At 41.8% G+C, this 22,229-nt stretch overlaps 1 protein-coding gene across 3 annotated transcripts; it reads left to right on the plus strand.

Annotated features, from left to right (window-relative positions):
• The first annotated feature begins 9,371 nt into the window (after positions 1 to 9,371).
• Positions 9,372 to 21,567, plus strand: E2F8 (E2F transcription factor 8). 3 transcript variants are annotated; one of them, XM_055814504.1, is made up of 14 exons: positions 9,372 to 9,405; positions 9,714 to 9,831; positions 10,472 to 10,747; positions 11,068 to 11,224; positions 12,405 to 12,710; positions 13,382 to 13,543; positions 15,021 to 15,158; positions 15,476 to 15,679; positions 16,560 to 16,644; positions 16,955 to 17,462; positions 18,464 to 18,682; positions 19,542 to 19,671; positions 19,817 to 20,133; positions 20,836 to 21,567. In XM_055814504.1, the coding sequence occupies exons 2-14, from the start codon at positions 9,793 to 9,795 to the stop codon at positions 21,007 to 21,009; spliced, it is 2,715 nt and encodes a 904-aa protein (XP_055670479.1). In that variant the 5' UTR covers positions 9,372 to 9,405; positions 9,714 to 9,792; the 3' UTR covers positions 21,010 to 21,567. The 3 variants fall into 3 exon arrangements, with proteins under 3 accessions (XP_055670479.1, XP_055670478.1, XP_055670477.1); XM_055814503.1 differs by lacking the exon at positions 9,372 to 9,405 and having other exon boundaries at positions 9,468 to 9,831; positions 16,955 to 17,017; positions 17,048 to 17,462; XM_055814502.1 differs by lacking the exon at positions 9,372 to 9,405 and having other exon boundaries at positions 9,468 to 9,831.
• The last annotated feature ends 662 nt before the right edge of the window (positions 21,568 to 22,229 follow it).

Here is a 22,229-nt window from a genome sequence, read left to right on the forward strand (position 1 = left end):
GCAACTGAAAAGTGAGGGCATCCACCTGCCATTCTTGCCCTACACCAAACAATACAGAGGTATTTTAAGTGAAATTCTCACTGCAGACACCGGGAGTACCTTCTCACAGATGAATGTGCTGTGACAGATTTAGTTCTTTTTCACTCTCTGACCTGATAAAGGTTTGCTTATCTGCAATATTCCTCATGCAGAAAATTTAAAATAATCCCAGGCATAGCCAGAGGCAGCTATTTGAGTGTCTGGGAAGCTGGAGGGGGCTTGGCTAGAGAGAAGAGGCTCAGGATCTAAAGTCTGCTATCAACTAGGTTGAGTAGGATTTTGGAAAATTGAAGCCCGGTTTTCGAATAAGCACCCTAATTACTGGAAAATTCTTCCTTGTGTATTTTATGGTTTTGCACAAAATATCAGAATAGAGTCTTTATTTCAGCTGGTGCTCCTGGATGCTACTGTAATTCAGCAAGATATGGCAATAGCAAATAGGTATAAAAACTGGCTGCTGTCCCACCCTGTCACCAGTCTCCCACCGCCCCAGAGGAGCTGGACCTGCCGGGTGCACGTACACACCGCAGAGCATCAGTTCACATGACAAAGCTCTCAAAAGAGGAGGCTTCCCTTTTTGAAAGTAACAACGAAAAGGCATCCCTTACTTGAGAGGACACACAGCAAGCTTCCTTCAGGATAAACGGCCCTTGAAAAAGGTGCCTACATGACTGTTAACAGCCCATTATACTTCATCTCACGAGTGCAGCATGCTGAGTGTCTTTCCAGACCCCTGTCATTTTAATGGACAACTCTCCATTGTGGCTAAACACTGCATCAGTCCCTTCAGGGGAAAAAGGAGCAAACTCTGCAAATCGTGTGTACCTGACTGACAGGCCAAGTTCTGGAGTACAGCCAGGAGGGAATTCATGGTGAAAAGCCCAGCTCGCCACAATCTTCACTGGATGCAAAATCTTCCCGTGTCAGATAATTTAGAAGAAAAAAAGGCTCTTTGTTAGAGCACCACACATTTTCCTGCATTCTCCGAGGGGGAAGAAACAAAACAGAACAAGATAGCTAAGAAATGAATATTCAAACGCATTTAAGTTTCTTTTTTTCTTTTGTATCTTCACAAGAAAATATCCTCAGAGAATTATCATTTCTGTGAAGAATTGGCAAGGCTGCCAAGCAAAGCAAACTGGATTGTGTTTTGATGGGCACACCACAATGTGTATTTATCATCCTCTGTGCCTCCTAGGAGTGTGAATATTACTGCGTTATACTGCCTATGCCAACAACCTCATCTGGAATATTATAATGCCCAGAGAGCACCCTAAACGTATTTGTCTAGTTATTAGCCCTAATTACTAGGCTTCCAGCAGGAATACAGCGAAGAGTTAATACATTTTATATTAGTCCTTTAATAATAGAGGGCTGTAAGCTATTTTCTCATGCAGTTCCAGCTTACTGTATATTTGACTACATACTTTTTTTCCAATAAAAATATTTCAAAAGAGCAAAACATGGCTTGAATCTTTTGGAAAAAAACCACCCACCCTTAAAAACTTGACATTAACAACACTTTTCATTTATCTTGACTTCTGTGATATTTTAATCAAAACCTTCATTGCGAGGCTTCGCTAAATGATACTTTACAGTCATTTTAAGTAATGAAAATTGTTAATTAATCACAACATCAAATTAAGCCTTTTGTAACAATAAGAATGACAAACAGGTTTTGAAAAATAGCACTTGAAATACTTTGTCTACAAAATATTACTCTGTTATTTTGTAAACTGAAATATATGAGGCTCAGGAGCCCATGGCTGGCAGGTGGTACATCTTTAAACAGGCTACTGAACTTGAAGATCAGTTTAGTCATTCTTCTTGCCTGCTGTCTTCACTCACCTCTGCCAATTCTTCTAGTTACAAGTACAGCTCAACTGTCATTAGAATTTAAAGCACTGAGTACTTTCTGTTAAGAACACAAAACTTTGCAAATAAACCTGAGTCCTCTCCCCAGTTAGAATCACGTCCTAGCAGCAGCCCAACAGGCTTCCAAGCAGAGTGCAAGCTCAGCTGGGATTTTAACTAGAACAACACAGACTATAATTTATGAGTAAAACCCTCCTGACCACCTTCTGGTTGCAAGAGTGGACACAGGTGTCAGCACTTGCTATGCCAGCAAATGATACCTTGATATATTTATGTGGCATGAGATTTAGTGAGAAAGTTATAATGAACCTCTGAGCGCATTTAAGGAAAAACAACTGCCAGAGAATAAGGCAGAGATAATTACTGTTGACATGTTTAATCCCTTTGTGGCAGATGAAATGATTCAGCTTGGTTAAGATTCTATACACAGAATATAGAGGAGTGTTTCAATAGAGATGGCATTTGGAACAGAATACGGCAGGTGCAAGTAAAGTTTATTTCAGATATTATGGGCTTTGTCATGGATTTAGCACACTCAAGCAGCATCCTCTTAGGGGAAAAAAGAAAAAGGTTATCTGTGCAGTGGTGGATAACTTCCTCTACACGCAGAAGACACAGGAAAACTAGGTAATGGAAAGAAAAGTCTGTATTCAACTCATAACAGAATTTGGCTTTTAACAGTACAAGGAAGAAACTCAGAAGTCCCTGTTCCCTTTATGCCATCATAATGCATGCGATTTCCAAGAAGTAAGGAATTTTTATTACCCATTCCACATGGTGGAATCCACAGCACAGACTAATAGTCTGACTTTCAGATGTACTTACTACAAGGAAGACGGGACACAGGGCATATGGTGCTGAGTACCTCTTAAAAAGTCAGAGTTCTCAAATTGCAAGAAGGTCTTTCAGTAAGTAATCCTTTCAGCTGGAAAGATGGAAGAAAGAAGGAAGGAAGAATGCTGAGTCCTTATTCAATGCGTTTCACTACATCACAAACTTAAGAGATAATTATAGTGCACACTCAGGTCCCAGTGCTGGTGCCTGTCACGTACCTGTCACTGTGGTACCTGACAGCCTGCAAGAACACACCTCTTCTGGATGGGCTTAGCCAAACATGAGCTTAAAAGAGAGCTAGTGTGAAACAGAGGAGCTGTCAGAAGTTACAGCAAGAGAACCTACAGAGCAAGAAGCACCCTGTGTTGAAAAGGCAGCTCAAGTTCCAAAGGCAGAGCTGGCCAGAAGGTTTAAAGCAAGACATGAGAAGAGCAAACTCAGAGAAAAACAGCACCAAAATGTAACGTGGTACAAAAATTCAGGGAAAGGAGAATTCCATTCAAACGGAGAAAATTCTTCAAATAGAAAATACTATTAACATTCTTGAACCAAATCAATTCCTGATGGAAATTCTCTGAAACCAGTCAGTTTATACTAGAGAAAAATTTATTCCTTGGTGTGAATACAACATTCTTCCAACTTGATGAGTTAAGCTAAATAATTCAACAGAAGATTATTGTGAATCTATTCAGTTGAACCAGAGGAGTAAAGTATGTCTGTACAATGTCAGTTTAGTCTGTTTTGTTAATCCTACAGTACAAAGTATTCTGCTATTGACATGCCATTTAACATTACATGTGTCATTTCTCAGCTAAAGCACTGAGGGAGGATGGAATTTGTGTAAGAATCTGCGTTTTGAACTAACATTAACTTTAGGGTGTGTCTGTGCAGTAGGAATCCTTTTGAAGAACTTAGATGCTGCTTATTGGCAAGAGCCTCATAAAATTAGGTCTTAAGAAAAATGCTTCTTAGGCTGGCTTTAAGAATCCATACTAGATTCCACTATAAATATATAACAGACGAAATACAAAAGAGAGTTGTTTCAGTATCACTGTCACTTAGGGAAATAAGATCTTCCAAGGGCTCCTGCAGATAACAATATAATAGCAAGCTTTTTTTTTTTTTACTCCACCACATAGAACATTTTGGCAGGGAATTAACTGGGAATTAACTTCTTTTATTGTACCATCATTCTGAGTTTTCGGTCAAGCAGTAATATCAGATACTACTTAATACTATCATGTGCGCTTGACCCATACACAGCAGTAAACTCCGCAATATCACAATGGAGCTCGTGACATTATCTATAACTATCTAACATTATCTAGAACAACACTGCCTGGTACTATCAAAGTAGCATGAAAAGAGCACCTCTTTCCAATAGCAGCGAGCTGAGAATGGATACCAGCACAGCCCTTCACAACTGCTTGGTTTGTACACAAGCACTACTGACACTTCTCATCTCCGAGACATTTATCTACCCCTCTTCTTTATTGCCCCTCTCCATCATCTCTCTCTCATCCTCTCCAAGCATTCATCTTCTCATTTTCCTGTCAGTCACAAGCAAAAGGCAGAGATGGGAGAATATCTGACACAAAGAAGCTTGGGCTGATGGACACTGAGGCTTGCAGTATAGCTCCCTGTAAGACCAAGGCATGCAATATGCAGTGGATGTGCAGCTTGTGTAGAAATGCTATTTTTTTCCCTGTATATATATATATAAATGTGGGTTTTGTCACTATGACTATAACCTGTTTTCAGGATCACAGCTTACCCTGTGTTTTAGCTGGCCCATGAATTTCTGACTTCAGTGCATTAAGTGAAAAGCACACAAGGAAGTAAAAAAAAATTATCTAATCATCTAGTTCAAGGACATGAAGGAAACGGGTCTTTGCTCCAACTTACACTTTAGATTTGGATCAGGAAATAACATCTCAGTGAAAGACTTGTCTGTATGCAAGCAGAATTCCTCTTCATTCCTCAAAAAAATTGATTCACTTAGGTGGCCACGAGTCTCTACTCTTCGTAGAGATAGCTCGTCTCTAAAACGTTGAAGGAATGAAATTTACAACACACTAAAATAGTTTAGATGTTATTACCTGTAAAATGTTTGACTACAATTAGAAAGCATTTGAAGTAGAAACACGCTCTTAGCCCTATATGCTCAGCACCTCTAAGAATGTGTCCTGTTGAACCTCAGACGTGTTTAATCTTGAATATAGACACATTTATGTGCCTTTATCTTCTTTTCCTAGGAATCCATCTTAATAGAAAGAATATACCAACAAAAGTGAAGCACCAAAATGCTACATCTCTATTCTTCTTTGTATCATGCCATTAATATTCTTGCAGTGTAGTTTCTAGTGCATGCATTAAGTTTTAATTAGCATTCCCTGAAATTAGCATGCCTGAAAAAGGCATTTGTTTGTTTAGGAATTCAGGTTTCCATCGTGGGTGGGTTTTTTTGTTGCCTTCCCAGCCCTTCACCTCAGGGTTTGACCAGCTGATTTAAGTTGCCTAATATTAAAAGATAATATAACAACTGAAAGCAAATAAACTGAAGTTAAATTGAATCAACTTATTCAATAATATGTCCTAATACAATTTAATTGTATGCAGACTAATGAATAGAAAATTAGGCGAGGCTGCAGTAAAGCACTCCCCAGTGCCTTCTAGACCAGGCGCTGCCACCATCCTGCTGCTGCGGCCACTCCGTGCTGCTCCCGCACCTGGATTTGGGGTCGCCAGTTATTTCTTCCCCCATCGTTTCTCCCTGCAAGCACACCAGTTCCCGGGGCAGCCAGTGGCAGCAGCGATTCCTTTGGGTACCTACATGCAACTAAGGCCACGTACATCTACTGCAGAGCTGATACTACCGACCACCCAGGCGATGCAAACTGCATGCTGCCGTCTGCAGCGGCATTAGATGGCAAAAACACATGAGCTCACCTTTAGACACTGTCTATTTTTTAGTCTTCCACATATCCCTGTATTTGCCATCATTTCCCTGAGGTATACATTTAATCTTTATAAGTTTTGGGGTTTTTAAAATAATTTAAAAGCCATTTAGTGCTGTTATATACTGTACAAAATTACACGTCACTTTGCTGAGTAAATAGCATGGCGTGAGTACAGGCAGGAAGCACATCTCCATGACTGAACAGCAGTCTTGTCTTGTAGATACAAAGGAGTAAAAGAAGTCTGACCTCTAGTGAACCCAAGTGCTTACACCACTTCTGCGAGAGGCAGAGTCTTAAGTCATCTTCATGCTCTGGAAAACTTTATTCATAGGTCCAAAAAAGATATATTTTTGTTACAACATAACCTAGAGTGAAGATGAGGATAAATATTATAATCCTAAATACTACAGAATTTTGAAGTGACTGGAGAGATTAACATTACAGAAGCATCTGAATAAGGAAAAAGCTGTGGTTTCTGACTACTACATGGTACTTCTTAATCTCCTCTGCCTTCCTTTTCATTTCTATTGAATAAAATAGTTGCATTATTTACACTTAAAATGTAAGTAAATAAAATATTTAACCCAGTCTACTGATAGATTTCTGAGATATTCCAGGGTGTGCTTGTATCATAAACTTTTTGACTAGAAGTATACACCTGCAGAAGACTGCAGTTTCTCCTCTATACCCATCAGATATTAGAATTAAGGTATAATAAAGAAAGATAACCATTTCCTTAAAAATTCACTTGAGTAAAAGAAACATTGCAAGAAAACATGACAATGGGAGGAGATGCATGCAATAAATAGCAGCACTAGCAAGGATTCCCACAAGCAGTATTTCAACAAGGGACTCAGATGCCTAACTGGAGGCACTTTCCCACAAAGCTCCCACAGGCGACTATTGTTTACAAATTTACAATTCCAGTCCTAGAAAGAGTTATCACAAATTAGTTCCTTGAGGAAAGCAGCCTAAAATAGTCTGAACAATCAGGCAGCAGCACAGAAAGGTCAATTTTCTGAAGGCTGTACAAACCAGAATCTTTTAAATTCACATACCATAGGTATTTTTTTTTTTCCTTCCCCAACCTTACAACAGATTACATTCAGGGATGTAATCACTATTCATCTTGCAGAATCACAGAACCGCTGAGGCTGGAAGGGACCTCTGGATTTCATCCTGTCCAACCCCCTGCTCAAGCAGGGCTACCTGAAGCCCCTTGCCCAAGACCACATGCAGCCAGCTTTTGAATACCTTCAAGGATGGAGATTCCACCATCTCCCTGGGCAGCCTGCAAGTGACCTTATACATGGTAACAACAATTTCAGTAAAATTCTTTAAGTATGTGATTTTATGTGAGCCATTTATTACAATTCCGCCTGACAGAAGTACAGCACCACATCCATGAAGCGCACAAGCTCAAGATGTTGAAGTGTGCTGCCTTGGGTTCATGCTGAAACAAATCCATTATTGACAACAGATGTTCATAGAAGATGTACAACTCTGAGCGGAGCATGCAGAGCAAACCAGATTAGTGCTTTCTTCAGAATGGCAAGTGCTGTTACTGAAAGAGGAAAGTATGGACAAGATAAGGAGGCATGCTTAACTAGAATACAGGCAGTAGAAGCACTTCAATTAACATATCCTTTACTTATTAACCACCTTACATATAATCCTAGTTTACCATTCATTAGATTTGGCAAAACCACTAGGATACTTACACACATACTCTTCAATCCACATTACTATGCTTCAAGAAACTCTTTAGTTGAACTAGCATAGATAAAATGACTTATCACACAGAACATTGATTTCTGGCATCAGGTGGTATCTTGATTCAGCACTTGAAACTAGCAAACAGCACACAATCATCAGGGAAAAGGCTTCAAGGTTATGCATTAAGAGCTATTCTGATCTTGGTACTGGTGCCTCTGGTTCCCACATCAGGGCCATACAATTTTTAATCCTTATGCTTTTCTCTTTAAAAAGGTACCTGGCAGGGAACGTAAGCACTGCTTCTAATCCCTAGTGCTACATAGAGAAACACAAGCAAGAGCAGAAGGCAACACAGCTTAAATAGATGGCTGCAAAGGAGCACAGCGATGGGCTGCTCCATGTCTTTCTATCATCTCAGAAAGGTGAAGGCAGTAGCATAGTGAGGAAGACCACAGAAGAGGGACACAAGTTGCTAACAGAACAATTATCTCAGTAACTGCAATAATGTCAGCAATTCTTTTAACCTTTGCTTTAAAATATCTGATACTGTCAGGACAGATTTAAAACTAACTTTGAGACTAGGAAAGATCACCCCTGAGCAAAAGGCACGAGGGATATTACAGTGTGTTTGAACAGAGATAACGGCTTCTTGATTAGGGGATAAAGGTAATTGTCAAAGCTTTGCATGAAGGAAAAAAAAAATAATCAAACTACAGCTTGAATATAAAAGCCCGATTATTTTTCCCCCAGTTTGGTTTCTGAAACACGCAAATGTATTTGCTCCTCATTTAAACAACTCAGATTCCAGCAAAAATGGTATCACATGTGTTCATCCCTGGGGGAAAAACCCACCACTATTTTTCAGTATTCATGATTTAACTTCTTGTGAGCGATGCACCAATTCCAAGTTCCCAGAACACACAACTACACCTTCTAGCGCACCCTCTACAAGAAGCCAAAGCACGGTAAATTACATTGAAGCACAAACAAGGGGAAAGAGCCAATGTCAACCCAAAGCTAAACATCACTTTTTAGGGTGAGGTATATGTGTTCTGCAAGGGAACAGGCTTCAGCTGCCCTGCGGCTAGCCTACCAGACTGAAAGTTACATGGGCAACTTCTCGATTTGAATGTCCGTGCTTTCAAAGACTTTCTTTCGGAAGATTTTACAGTTAAATCAAGAGGTTTAGCCGTGGTGCTACCCCAAGTCTAGCATAATGAATGTCCAGAGTCAACTGATCCTCAGTCCCAAACGCGTACCTGCAAACCAGCCGTGTCGTAACACCTGCGATAAGCATCTCAGGCAGCTGCTGGATTTTATCTCCGGGGGCCCCTCGGCCAGGCAGCGAGCACCCGGGGCGCCCACCGCGCACCGAGCCATGCGGCCGGCCAGGTAGCAAGGTCCTTCCCCCGCCCCCCCCCCGTTTGATAAGGGCTTTGCTCACAGCTCGGAGCACACCAGTGACTTCAGTGTGTTCCCAGGAAGCTGCGCCCACCGCAGGTGAGGGCGGGCTGCCATCCCCCGCCCCGCCGCCCGCGGGACGGGATACGGCGCTGTTATTTCGGTGCTTTAAAGGAGCGGAAAAGCCACGGGACGCAGCGGCCGCGAGGGACGACCGATCTGCTCGGCCTGCGGCAAATAATTCGATAATTAACCGCGCTAATCCAATTAGCAACCGCGGCCCGGGTCCTGCCGCCCGCTCCCCTCACGGCGGCGGCCGTTGGGGCGGGGAGGGAAGGAGGCGGCGCGCGCCCCGGCTCCACCGCCGCGAACCCGCCAAAGGCCCCGGCGCGAGCCCCGCCGGCAGCGGCGGGAGGGAGAGGAGGGAACGGCTGGGCAACGCCGCGCTCCGATTGGCTGCGCTGGGCGGAGTGCCGCGAGCTGATTGGCTGGGCCGCCCTCCCCCCCGCCGGCGGCGCAGCGGGTCGAATTCAAACCGGCCCCGGGAGCGGCGGCGCAGGGCGGGCGCGCGGGGCAGCCGGTGGGTGCCGGCTTTCGCCGTCGCGGGGCGGGATGGGTGGCGGGGCGAGACACGGCCGGGCGCGGCGCGGCAGCTCACGGGACGCGACGGTGGCGCCAAATGTTTAAACGGGATCCCGGAAGGGCCCCGCCCACCGCCGCCGCCGCCGGCGGCCAATGGGCGGGGCGGGGCCGGGCCGTTGGGCGGTGGGCGCGCGCGGGCCGAGAGGCGGGAGGCGGGAGGAGCGCGGCGGGAAGCGGCCGGGGTGGCGCCACCCGCCCGGCACCGGGGTCCCCGCTAACGCGCCGCTGGCTGCCCCGGTCCCGCAGAACCGGTGGGCCGTGCGATGCGGAGCGCCGCGGAAGGACCGGCGACCGACGGCTCCTGAGGCTTCGCGCCGGCGGGAGGATGCAGCAGGCGGGCCGGGAGATGGGCACCGGCGACAAGGTAATCCCTCCGCTCCGCGGCCGCTGACAGCCCGCGGGGCCCGGCGGCGGGGCTCGGTGCGGGAGGACGCGTGTGAAAGCGTGGGGTGGCGGTAACCGAGCGGCCGAGCCCCACGCCGTGCCCGGCTCCCCTCGTCGTGCGCGGCCGCCGCGCCGTGCCCGGCCACGCAACAGCCCGCTTTTCTCCCACCGCGCCTCCTCTGTTTTATTAACAAAACTATTCCCATCTTCCCATCGGCCTTTATAGCTTTCTGCCAGACATTAACGTGTGCTCTGCGCCCTCCCCAGAGACGAAAAAAAATAAAATACGAGAAGGTGAATTAAGCTAAAGGTCCCAGGGACCGATCCGTCAGTTCAGGCTAAAACTGTGGCCTTTGACTTCAGCCACCCAAAAGTCACCGCTGCCCCCAGACCCCTGCTCCCATCCCGCTGTCCCTGTACCCCTGCTCCCGGCCCGCTGCCCCTGTCCCCCTGCCCTGGTCCCCAGTCCCCGGCCCGCTGCCCCTGTCCCCCTGCCCTGGTCCCCTATCCCTGGCCCACTGCCCCTGTCCCCCTGCCCGCAGCCTGCTGTCCCTGTCCCCCCGCGGTGCACCGCAGCCCTACTCCTTTCCAACATCTCCCTTTCCTTTTTCTCGCTGCAGGAAAATCACCCTCCCGAGCTGTGCAGAAGCGCCTTGCGAACGCCACTGAAGCAAGGAGCTGCCTCGCCTTCGGTGCTGGCAGAGATACAGCCCGGCTGTCAGCCACTCGCCACCCCCCCGAAACCCCAAGAACTCCTGCCCACCGAGCCATGGACGCCCACTGCCAACCTGAAAATGCTGATCAGCGCAGCTAGCCCCGAGATCAGGAGCAGGGAGCGGCGGAGGGAACTGTCAAACACTGCAAGGCAGATTCTACAGGCAAAACACTGTTTGCCGGTACGCTGTAAAGGTGTCATCTTTGTTTGCTTCTTCTTTTTGAAAGTTGGCTGAAGGCTGTCTATTCTCTAGAAAAAGTTATACGTTAACAGACTGCAACTGGGTTTTTTTTAAGTTTTGATTTTGGAGGGTTTAGCAAGTGTAACTAAGGATATCTTCTAGTTTCATACAGGTAGCGTTTTGCTGCTTTTATTTCACAGGTGTGAAGGACAAAAGGAGGACCCTGGACCTTGGACAGTGGCTCACAATCAAGCTGTTAAATATCTACCTTTACATACTGTCGAAGATTTCAAAATGTCTTTTTTCTTATTCCCGTGTAGGAGCACTTACCAGGAGATGAATATGAAAAATCTCAACCGAGTCGCAAAGAGAAAAGCCTAGGATTACTGTGTCATAAATTCTTAGCTCGATATACTGATCACGCCAGTGCTGCAGCAGATAATTTCATTTGCCTTGATGAAGTAGCTGAAGAGCTTAGTAAGTTGGCAGATATGCTATTATATATTTCTTCATACAAATGTACCAATAACCTACCACTTGTGTTAGTACTTTTTTTGCTCCCTGAAACGCTGAATGTCTACTTAGTGCTGTCAAACTCACTTAAACCCAGCTTTAAGCTTTTCATTCTTAGAGCAATTATTTTAAAAAGGTAACGTTTCTTCAGTGAGCTGAATTGAGAAACCCTGAATTTTGTTTGATTTAACATCTCAATTATTGCCGATACTACAAATAACTAGATGCACTTTTTTGGATCTAGAGGTGGTGGCTAAGATTAGTGGTTGGGTTTTTGTGGCAGGACCTAGCGTTTCTCAAGCTGAACCCACAGCTTTCTGTCCAGTCGTGACATCAAAGCAAGAAACTATTTTCTGCTCTCTAAAATGTAACTTTCTCACTTTATATCACTATTTTTATAGTGCACCAACGATCTACCAAGAGTTTTAAGTTGCTAACATTAAGCTGAAGGTTTTTTTAATGACAACTATGACATAACAATATTCTACAGATTATGGCACTGACAACAGTTATAAATAATCCTGCTATAAAATTTTCGGTGTCATATCTTCAGAATATGTTGGGGGACACAGAAGAGGGATGACTTGCAAATTAAAAAAATGTCTATTCTACTTATACTTTGTACAAAGTAACAACTTTTGGAAAATGCCTAGTCAAAACCAAGAATTCAACAAAAGAAAAAGGACAGCATGTTAATACAATAACATATAAAAACACGTTACAAACAGTTGCTACCAGGAGTTTCCAAGGTTATTTAATGAGGCAATCTAAAATTGATGCAATGAATAATTAAAAATGCTTTGGGTTTTTTTAAAGCTGTATTGAAACTCATCTAATGGCTCTTCTGGCAACAGTAAGTTCTTTTTCTGAAGGAATGCTGTAAACCAAGTATAACTGGACAAGCAAGCTCTTCCGTTTTTAAAGCCAGAAGGTTTTCTTTTCCTTGCTGGTGAGATCTGTGAGGGCTGTTTTCAGAGACCTTTGTAATGAGGAATTGGCGAAAATGGCTTAGAAGTATATTAAGAGGAGGGGGAGTACAGGAAACGGATCCCTTCTCTGGGCAAACCACGTTTCAGGTAAACGTGTGACATGACATCTCTACTACATAAAATGTGTTATGGTCAATTTAATCTTTCTTTTTCAGATGTCGAACGTCGACGCATATATGATATCGTGAACGTGCTAGAGAGCCTACACATGGTGAGCCGCCTCGCCAAAAACAAATACGCTTGGCACGGGCGACATAATCTCTCCAAAACCCTGCAGGCGTTGAAAAGAGTTGGAGAAGAGAACAAATACACACAGCAAATACAGATGATCAAGAAAAGAGAGTATGAGCATGAATTTGATCTCAGCGGTGAAAGAAACGAAGAAATGGCAAGATCGTTTGGCTCAAATGACCACTCAGAAATGTCTTTTGTTGAGCTCCCAGGAATGGAATTTCGTGCTGGTAATAATTCTCTATAATGCCAAGAACAATATGTGCTTATAACGATAACCATTTTTTCCAAGTTCATAGATATTTATTGGACTTTTTTTTTTCCTGAAATGGTACAGCCTGAAAGACACCGCAACTGGTTGTGGTGAGAAAAAGTGCACAGCACTTTTCCAGTTCTCTAATTCGTTCAATTCTCTCACATGGATTTTGGTTTTACAGTGCAAGAACAAGGGGGCATCAGGTGAAACTATCAAAACATACCCAACATAAATCCAGTTGCAGCATTTGTCACCATTGAATGTTACAGAAGCCAAAAGCATAAATTTATTCATTTATTTATTAATTTAGCTTTGATTCATGGAAGAAATGTTAATTAAGGGTTGTTAAATACATTGTGTAACCTGCAGTTAGGCATCTTTAAGAGTACAACTTGTCAGGCAACAGGAAACATACACAGGGGGAAACATCACCCTCTTCTTTGTAGTTCGACTTGGTATCTATCTAATTACCTGATTCTTGCCATGTAGAAAAATGACTTCAGTCCACGTCAGCCCTGCCTAGTTGTTGTGTTGTTTGTTCTTATAATTATTACTGACAAATTTCTTTTTTAAAGGAATTGTTTTAAAAACATTTGTAGCTGCCAAGTCACTTAATGCTTTAATCCTTTCTCCTGTCTGCTGCAGCATCAGTGAACAGCAGGAAAGACAAGTCTTTACGAGTGATGAGTCAGAAATTTGTGATGCTGTTTCTTGTATCGACTCCTAAAATAGTAAGCCTTGAAGTTGCCGCTAAAATCTTGATTGGAGAAGACCAGTTAGAAGACTTAGATAAAAGCAAGTTTAAAAGTAAGTAAACTATCAAGCATAAGCTAAATGAGCTATGTTACTACTAGTTCATACGGTGTAAAATACCATCATCTTCCTGCCATAAATACATTTGAGCCTCCAAAAACTCACTGAACGCCTTGCATGGTTTTTAACAGGGACCCGCTTGTGCGTAGTCATTGCTACATAATGACAAAATGACCACATAAGAGGAAAAAGTCCACTAAATCCTCTCTCCTGAAATGATGTCACAAGGCTGCTTATTAGTAACAATTTCTCTTTCCTCAAGCAGTCTTTCAAAGATTTCGGCGTCATCTCCTCAAAGATGCCCCAGTATCATGCAAATCTGTGCTCTAGTCATATAACTTACTTGTTGGAAATCTAAAAAAATTCTGTAAAAGCGTTGTTAGTAACTTAGATGTGAGAAGAAGTGAAACCCAATACTGCAACTGCCCATTATTTCTTCGTTTTTACCCTGCTCTCAGTTCCCTGCACACTTCCTCTCGTCCTCTCCATTCAAATGAAAAGGCGCTTCTAGGTCTAGCCCTGTACATCTGTAATAACCAAAAGTGTGCTCACTCTTGAGGGATCAAGAATTAATTGTGGATTTCATTGAAAATTGCACCCTTCCTTGATTCTCAGATAGACTCCTTAGATTATTTTTTTTTTTGTGGAACCATATCTATGCAAAAGGAAAACTGATCCTTGCTGGTTTCAGTTCATAATTCCCTTCCCACTGCATCATGGCAACATAGAGAGGGTGGGTGGGTAGTCAGCTGGGGGGTTTGTTTGTTTTCATTCTTTCTTCTTCCTCCATAATGTCTGTATCGCAATACAAGCATTTTCAGGGCATTCCATCCCTATGTCTGTACTTCAGGTATCGCATGTTTTACCACCTTCTTAACTAACAAGCGCAGTCCCAAGTTCCCTTTGGGAACACCAAAGTGTTTAATTTAAATTTTCTGTAGCAGCAGCTTTGGCCTAAGCAGGTTCACTTTGCAGTCCAGAATTCACTTGTAATTTGACTGCTGCCTAAACCTTTCCCCTAACAGCTTGATCTCGAACCAGTTAAGAAGTTAAGAACATGCAAGGTATTTGTCCTGATGGATTTTAGTGTGTTTATTCCCCTGTTGCCCATGTTCGCCGTTGCATGTGCATACCTCCTTTTTAAGCTACTTATTTCCACTCAGAATTTGTATAGGTTTGGTCACTGCACAGAACTTGTTTTGAAAATATTTTTTTCCCCTATATTTAGCATAATATACTTAGCAGTATTTTCTTTTCTAGATTTGTGTCTGTCATAGTATTTTACACATAAACTTTATCTTGTGATAAGGTATGTTATTTCATATATCTGTCCCACAAAATTGTTGTTATAAAGAAAAGATAGAGGTTTTTCTTTGTAGCTGCTAAAAGGGCATCACAACATTTTAAATCTGATATACGTTAACTTATTCATCAGAATTACTATACTTTACATTTGTTCATTTTATTTCAGCCAAAATTAGGAGACTTTATGACATAGCAAATGTTCTCAGTAGCCTTGAGCTTATCAAGAAAGTTCATGTTACAGAGGAGAGAGGAAGAAAACCAGCATTCAAGTGGACAGGACCTGAGATCTTGCCAAATATTCAGGGTAGGTGTATGGGTCACTTTTTTTCTGATCATAATTTTGATTTGTTTGTTTGTTTTCTCTGTTAGAATTTTTTTGACCAAAAGACAGAGTAAACTAAGCAGAAAGTCTTTGCCACTCACATCACTGCCGTTGCTCCGTGGCAGCGTAGCACACCTGCATTTGTTTCCAGGTAGCAGATGAACTCATACTGAGACTCTCGTGTTCCCGTTTTTGCTGCTGCTAGGACTTCAATAATAAGCCAGGCTCAAATAACTGCTTTTAATTACTGACTGCATATGAGATGTACTTACTCTTAGGGTTTTTTTTCTGCTTTTCAGATACAAAACTTGAACCAGTTTCTATGACCCCACCTATGTCAGAATCCATCCCTTCCAAAGAGCAGTGTTCAAAAAACCTCTTTCCTTCAAAAGGAAAGCAAAACTTCACTCGACATCCATCTCTAATAAAGTTAGTTAAAAGTATAGAAAATGACAGAAGAAAGATCCAGTCCGCTCCGACCAGTCCAGTTAAAATAAGCCCAAGTACGTATCTTTTTTTAAGTTTGTTTTTAACTTGGAAGTAGTCTTGCTTTAAATGTTTAGGCTTGCCCTCTTCTCATAGGAGATACGGATGCATGAGTATGCCTGCTGGCAAGAAACCTGTCATGTCAAAAGTAGACAGGACAGGGGAAAATATGTTTTGCCAGTACATCCTATGGCCTTACAGGATCCATAGTGAAAACAAAGCTAAATTGATCTGTGTTCAGTGCATAAGCTCTGCGATTAGTCGAAGCTCTTTCCAGTTTGGGGAACCAAATCTAGTCACAGCTTGTACAGTTGCAGCAAAAGAAATAGATCCCGTGAGATCTGGACAACATTCTGCATGAGGTAGGAGACTCTAGCCTCCTCTTTCACAGCAAAGACACGAGGAGTGGCATATTACTGATTCGGATTTAAGAAGAACATGAAATCCTTTTTTTACATATCACTATTTTGACTTCATGTGATGGTTCATTGGCTACAAACCTTCTGTTTGTGTAACATAGCTGATTCTCTGGATATTGTATCTTTATGAACTGCCTCAACCTTGGTTTGTTGTGAAAACGGTGCTGTAGGTCTTACTATCTAAGCAGTTCTGCGTGCTATAAAACTGCCAGAAAATTACCTATCGATGTTGATGTTGTTCTCAGGTATTCTCTTCGGAGGGGAAAAAAACCAGTGGAGCAGAGGCTTTAAAATTAGTTTCATGTAAACTACCATCCAATTGATCAAATCAAGGCTGTTATTTGCAGATAACATGGAGTCTTAATGTCTTCTCATTAATTATGTATGCCACATTAAACAGCGTAGTCTCTGCAAGACAAAATTTAACTTCTACTTTTGATGTACTAACAGTTTTGTTTTGTTTTCCCCCGCCAACCAGGTATGGATCAAAATTTATCAGCCTTCCCAAGTAAAATGGCTCAGCTTCCAGCAGTCGCTAAACATCAGCTGGAAGGACAATCAAAGTAAGTTTGCGCAAGCGTTAAGGTGGGAAGCTTTGTTTTGTCACTGGCCATTAAATAAAAGCTATGCTCAGCTTGAGCTGGGCACAGTCTGCAAACACCGGTAATCCCCGATACTGCAGGCTATTTTTTTTTTCCTCCACTTATATTCTCTGTAGTGGATTGAGAAGTACAAGTTTGTGTTAAGGCTTTGTATTGCAGCAAATACTTTGTTGAGGCATTAATTTCTGCAGGAAAGTATTAAAAGATGTTTGGGCTTTTTTGTTTGTTTGTTTTGGTGTGTGTGTTTTTGTTTTGTTTTGTTTTTCTTTAGGAAAGCAACAGAGATGAAGTTGTCAAGACCAGCTTTGCAATGTAGTCTGTCCTCACCTGCGGTAGCCCCCAGCCACGAACCTCCTTGCATGGCAGCCCCCTCTCAGCAGCCAGCTCTCACGCAGCTGCTCGGTGTCTGTCCTCCAAGCCACAGCTCTGTCTCACCAGTAATACTACCTCACGCTCCTTCTGGTGTTTCATATGCAATATATCTGCACCCTTCCCAAGCCCACACTGTGACAACGTACAGCCCCAGTATCATGTTGCAGCCTCTACCGTGTGCTAATGTAACTGGAATTAATTCAGAGGTACTACATCAAATAACCACTGAGGGAAGGGACAATCAGATAGCTGCACGTGATCCAACAAAGTCCTTGACAGCTAAAGAAAGACCGAGTACAAAATCACAAACTTCTTCACAGCGGTGCCTTAAAAGATCACAAGCATTACCAGAGAATAATTTAATTAAGAGATATAGAAGCGATGAGGAAAGTCTTGATACTTCTCTGGTAAGTTAAATTATCTTTAAAATGCCATTTTATAGCTTAATAATGTGGCCACCTACTCATTTTTAAAGGGATTGAGGAGTCTACCACTGCATGTAGGTGTTTTAAATAACATCATGCTTGAAGGGATGATGTTCATTTGTTGCTCTTGCTGATGTTCGGGAGGCTGGTTTTTGTTCTTTTACACACATATATCTACCTATATCTCAAATTTCACATAATCTCACTGGTATATGAAAACATCAGGCAGAATATATAGTATGCAATATAACATACCTTTGAAACACCAACCTAGGATCAGGCTGTACTTTTCTCCTTGTTCCCTTATCTTTCTTTCATATATTTATTTCCAAGAAGACATGTCAAAATGTACACGTTAGTCGAAGTAAAACAACTCCCAGAACATTGTGTCAAGACTCACCTATTTATACAGTGATTCCGGAGCAGTTCAGGTTGATAATCTTGCTGGCGTTCATACTTTGCTTTAGAGGTGTCAGGAGGGAAAGTGGACACATAAAAGTCGCTGAACATGAAACATCCCAAAATCCTGATACCTTCTAAGTATTTCTAACAGTTGCAGACTGTTAATGTTGGATTGGTGTACAATAATATAGCACATGAAGATGATAAGACTTTCAGATATACTTGATGCGTATGGAGAAACTGGGTCTGGATCGCTTCCTACTCCTTGGTTGTTGAATGCGTTACGTCTCTTTAAATTATTAGGCTGGTTTAAATTGTCCTTGCCAAAACAGTTGTGAAATGTTGTCAGCGTGTTGTGACAACGTGGTGTCAAACATCCACTAGCTGTAAAGGAGCGAGAGGGGATAACCTGGAACAGGTTGTCTTATTGAAGTTTTTATAACACAAACTTGGGAATCAGGAGCAATGAGAAAGCTTGCTTTCCGAATTTTTTAAATGTATAAATATCATTGTAGACCTGTAATTGAGAATGTTAAGTCTTACAATGACTGCCTTTGTTTTTATATGTACTTTTTTTAAAGGGAGTATCCATGAAAAATGAAAGACCATCTTCCAGTAGCTCACAAACGAATTACAAAATGGACAATGTCCAGGAAGAGAGACAGAACAAAACTGAAACGTTAGATCAAAACATGGCAAGTTGCTATGACCAGTGTAAAAGAGAAGATGTTCTGGAAGGAGAGGACAAAAGCCAAACTAAACAAGACATACCTGTAACACTTGCCATTCCTGCTCACGAGGTAAGCTTTGTCAGACTCTAAAGCACATCTTGCCATTACCTGGGAAAACATCAGTTACAGTCTTTGCAAAAGAAACAAAGCTATAATGAAGTACACATACATAGATTGTCTTTAGTTGGATTATTTTTAGTGCACTTTTAAAACCTTATTTTGTAGGAATGTAAGACTTCTGTTTCTGCATTAAATACAGAAATAAGAGGACAGAAAGTGGCTTTCAGGTTTCAATTGGGATGATTGCAACTAAGACTAAGTAGAATAAGGCCACGTTGAGATCCCTTACCTGTCCATCCGTTGTGTTTATTTACTTTCAAATACTTTGAAACAGAATCACATGAAACTCCCTTCGTCAATAAAATTCGGCATTTTGCAGTGAAAACTTATTACTATAGAGAACCTGAATGAAGAATAGTTCTGTTGACAAAAACCCAGAACTTGTAAATGCAAAAGGATTGCCTTCAAATATTTTTTTTACAAAAAAACACAATCTAAGAATGAGGTGACACGATGATTACTGGGTCCAGATGTTTCTTCCGGGGAGGGGGGGGGGAGGGGGGAAGAGTATTCAGGATTTCTCTTTAGTCTGCTCTAATTGCACTGTGTTAATCCCAGATAGACTTCCAGTTCTTCACTGAGGATATCAGTTGGAAGTGGAGCCAACTGATTTCAGTGCAGTAGGGCAGTATTACTATCAAGAGTGTGTCCTTGAGTCACTTGGGTCTAATTTCACACAGACAGTAGTACAGGCATGGAATAAGAACAAGGCAGGCAAGGGGGGTGCAACTTTGGAGAAAACCTTGATGATTTTTTTTTTCTTTATTACATGTTTGGGGTAAAGTTGTATTGTCTTTTTCTTTTTCAGACTTTTTTTCCATCTGGTTATCTTATTCCTCTTACTCAGTGCACCCAGGGCAACAAGGCAGGCTTTCTTAACAAAGAGAAAGCTGGGATATGCTCAGTGCAGCACACTAGCTACAGCTCACCCATTACCGGTGAGTATTACGTAGAATAGGCATACAGTTGTCTGCCTTCAGGGGTCACAGGCCAGATTCATCCGACCGAGCTCATGATATTACAGTGCAATGCCTTGAGCCTCAGTTTCTTTAACCGCTTCAACCCTTGACTTTTCTGTTTCAGGTGTTATTCCAGTGCCAGCGTCTGAACTGAAAGCAGTTAACATTCCTGCTTTTCACGTAACACCCTTGAATATAATGCTGTCACCAACTTCTATAGCTGCTGCACCTGTACTGAGCAACTCCTGTCTCAATTCGAGTAATACCTGCCCTGCCCAAAGTCCAAGGTCGTCAGTTCTGAACTTCACGCTGCAGCATGTAGGACTAATACCTGCTGGTGTGCAAGTTCCTGCAAATCCTGTTCTTCAGCACGTGCCAGTCTCTTCACAACCAAAAAGTGTTAGCCATGGCTCAGAAAACACAAACTTGCAGGAAGAAGAGGTAAATAAAAATAAATTGCAACTTCTTGACCATGGTGGAATGAGTAGGAAGTATAGTGCAGTAATTCCTTTACAGCAGGTAAAATTTTCAAAGAAACTTTTTTTTTTAAATCTCTATAAATGAGCACTGCCCAAAAAGAGCTGGTGGTGAAGGCCAGGCACTAGTACAATATAACTGGGAGGTTAGAAAGGAAGAACAAGTGGCTTTTTGTGGAAGTGGAGCCAGCTGGAAGACTACAAGATACCAAGAGACAACTGTTTGAGGGAGGATTTGGCATAGATCTGAGATGACACTTATTAACAAATTATCCATGTGTTACTTGATTTTTCCTTCCTAATCTGCCCAAGTTCTTGCATTTAATGTTAGGGATTTTTAATAGGATTGTAGAGGATTTTGAAAGAATATTTTTTTCAAAAGGAACTTTCTCTGTGTATTTTGTGTAATACTTTATTGCCCAAGATCTCTTTGTAGTAAAAAAGGAGTTAGGAGGGACCTAAAAAATATTTTTATTTAATTATTTATATCTATATATGTTTATAGATATATCAAGGAATACAGGTGTATTCTTATTGATAAAAAGTTTTTCCATTTTTAAATTTCGGGAAAAAGTGTTTGTTAATGTCCTGGAGAAACCTAAAACTAGAATTCACTTTTTTTTTTTCCTTCCCCTTAAATGAAAGTGATTTTCTCTCTTCTCTCTAGCCTTCTATTCCAAAGGAATCCCACGAGCCCCAAAGAGTTACAGAGAACTTTTTCCGCACACCGGGAGGGCCAAACACAGTGTCTTCACCATCTGCAAATTCAGATGGCGCCAATCAAGTCTCTCAAGGAACTCTGTATATTCCTCAAAGAAGACTTGAAGTGTCAGAAGACTAATTTGGGAATATCAAATTGCTGAATGTTGTCAGCAGCCATAATTACTGATATCACACTGCACACATCTTGGATTGTATGATGAACAGTGTGTGCTCTGGACATTATTGGCAAGATCTCTATACTGGAATATCCTTTATTAATTGCTTTAGAATTAAAACTGGCTCTTAAGGAGAAATTTTATGTCTAATAATTTTTACAAAAGGTTTACCTGAAGTATTGTAGCAACAAAGTTATGTATCCAGTGGTTTTTTGTGTTGCTTTTATACTATGCAAAGTAAGCTGAAATTGTCTTTGTACAGAAAGGTACAGTCTATCAGTCAGTACATGTTTTGCACAAAGAAAAGTACTGTGAGTGTGTACATATTTTATGTCTTAACAAAAAGGCCACAGTTAAAATGTCTTGCTTCTATGTTCAGTAATGCTCTTTTGTAAAGTTAGTTAAAAAAAAAACCCAAAACCAAAAAATTAATTCTTAATCAAGTTTTATATAAGTTAAGAATTATTTATACTGTATTTTTAAATCAATTTGTTCAGATTAAACTTAACATTAAACTCAAATTTTGACTTTTTTGTTTGATCAAATTAATTACCTGAGTCAAGTAATACACTGTACATCCCCTGGCATCTCTTTGTTCTTTTTTGTGTCAGATGGGATATCTCTGTGTTCTGAAGGAAAATCGCATTTCATCAGAAAGGGATTTAAGTAACTCATTTTCTCCTGACCTAGAGATTACATCTCCTAATAACAACAAACAGAGGAAAGTATAGTTACAAAGTTAGGAATTCAGAGTCTCTTTATCACCCTGGAGCATTCTGCAAAGTGCTGTCCCAATGTCACCTGAGAAGTTAATTGTTAAACAGACTAAATCCTAACAGATTTCAAGATGAACACTCCTTACCTTGCCCCTATTCTGTTAAACTCAGTCTGAGGCAGCTGTGTGCTACGCTGTACACACACTACAGGTTCTTTGATACTGGACAGGCTTCAAGCCAAAGTTCTCAAAACATTTGACCTAAGGTTCAGTAACCATCTAAAAAGGGTTGTGGCAGAAATCACAGGTGCAGTTACTGAAGCACTCACTCTTCACTCACAAACACCACAAGGGCTGGCTTCTAGGAGGAGGGAGCCCCATGTCTCGGGCGTACCCATACCATACAGGGGCTGTACTACTCGTTCCTGCTTTCTGGCTAAGGCCAACGTCACCTTCCAGCTGTTGTTT

The sequence above is a fragment of the Falco peregrinus genome, chromosome 9, assembly GCF_023634155.1.
Source record: "Falco peregrinus isolate bFalPer1 chromosome 9, bFalPer1.pri, whole genome shotgun sequence".
Classification (NCBI taxonomy): domain Eukaryota; kingdom Metazoa; phylum Chordata; class Aves; order Falconiformes; family Falconidae; genus Falco; species Falco peregrinus.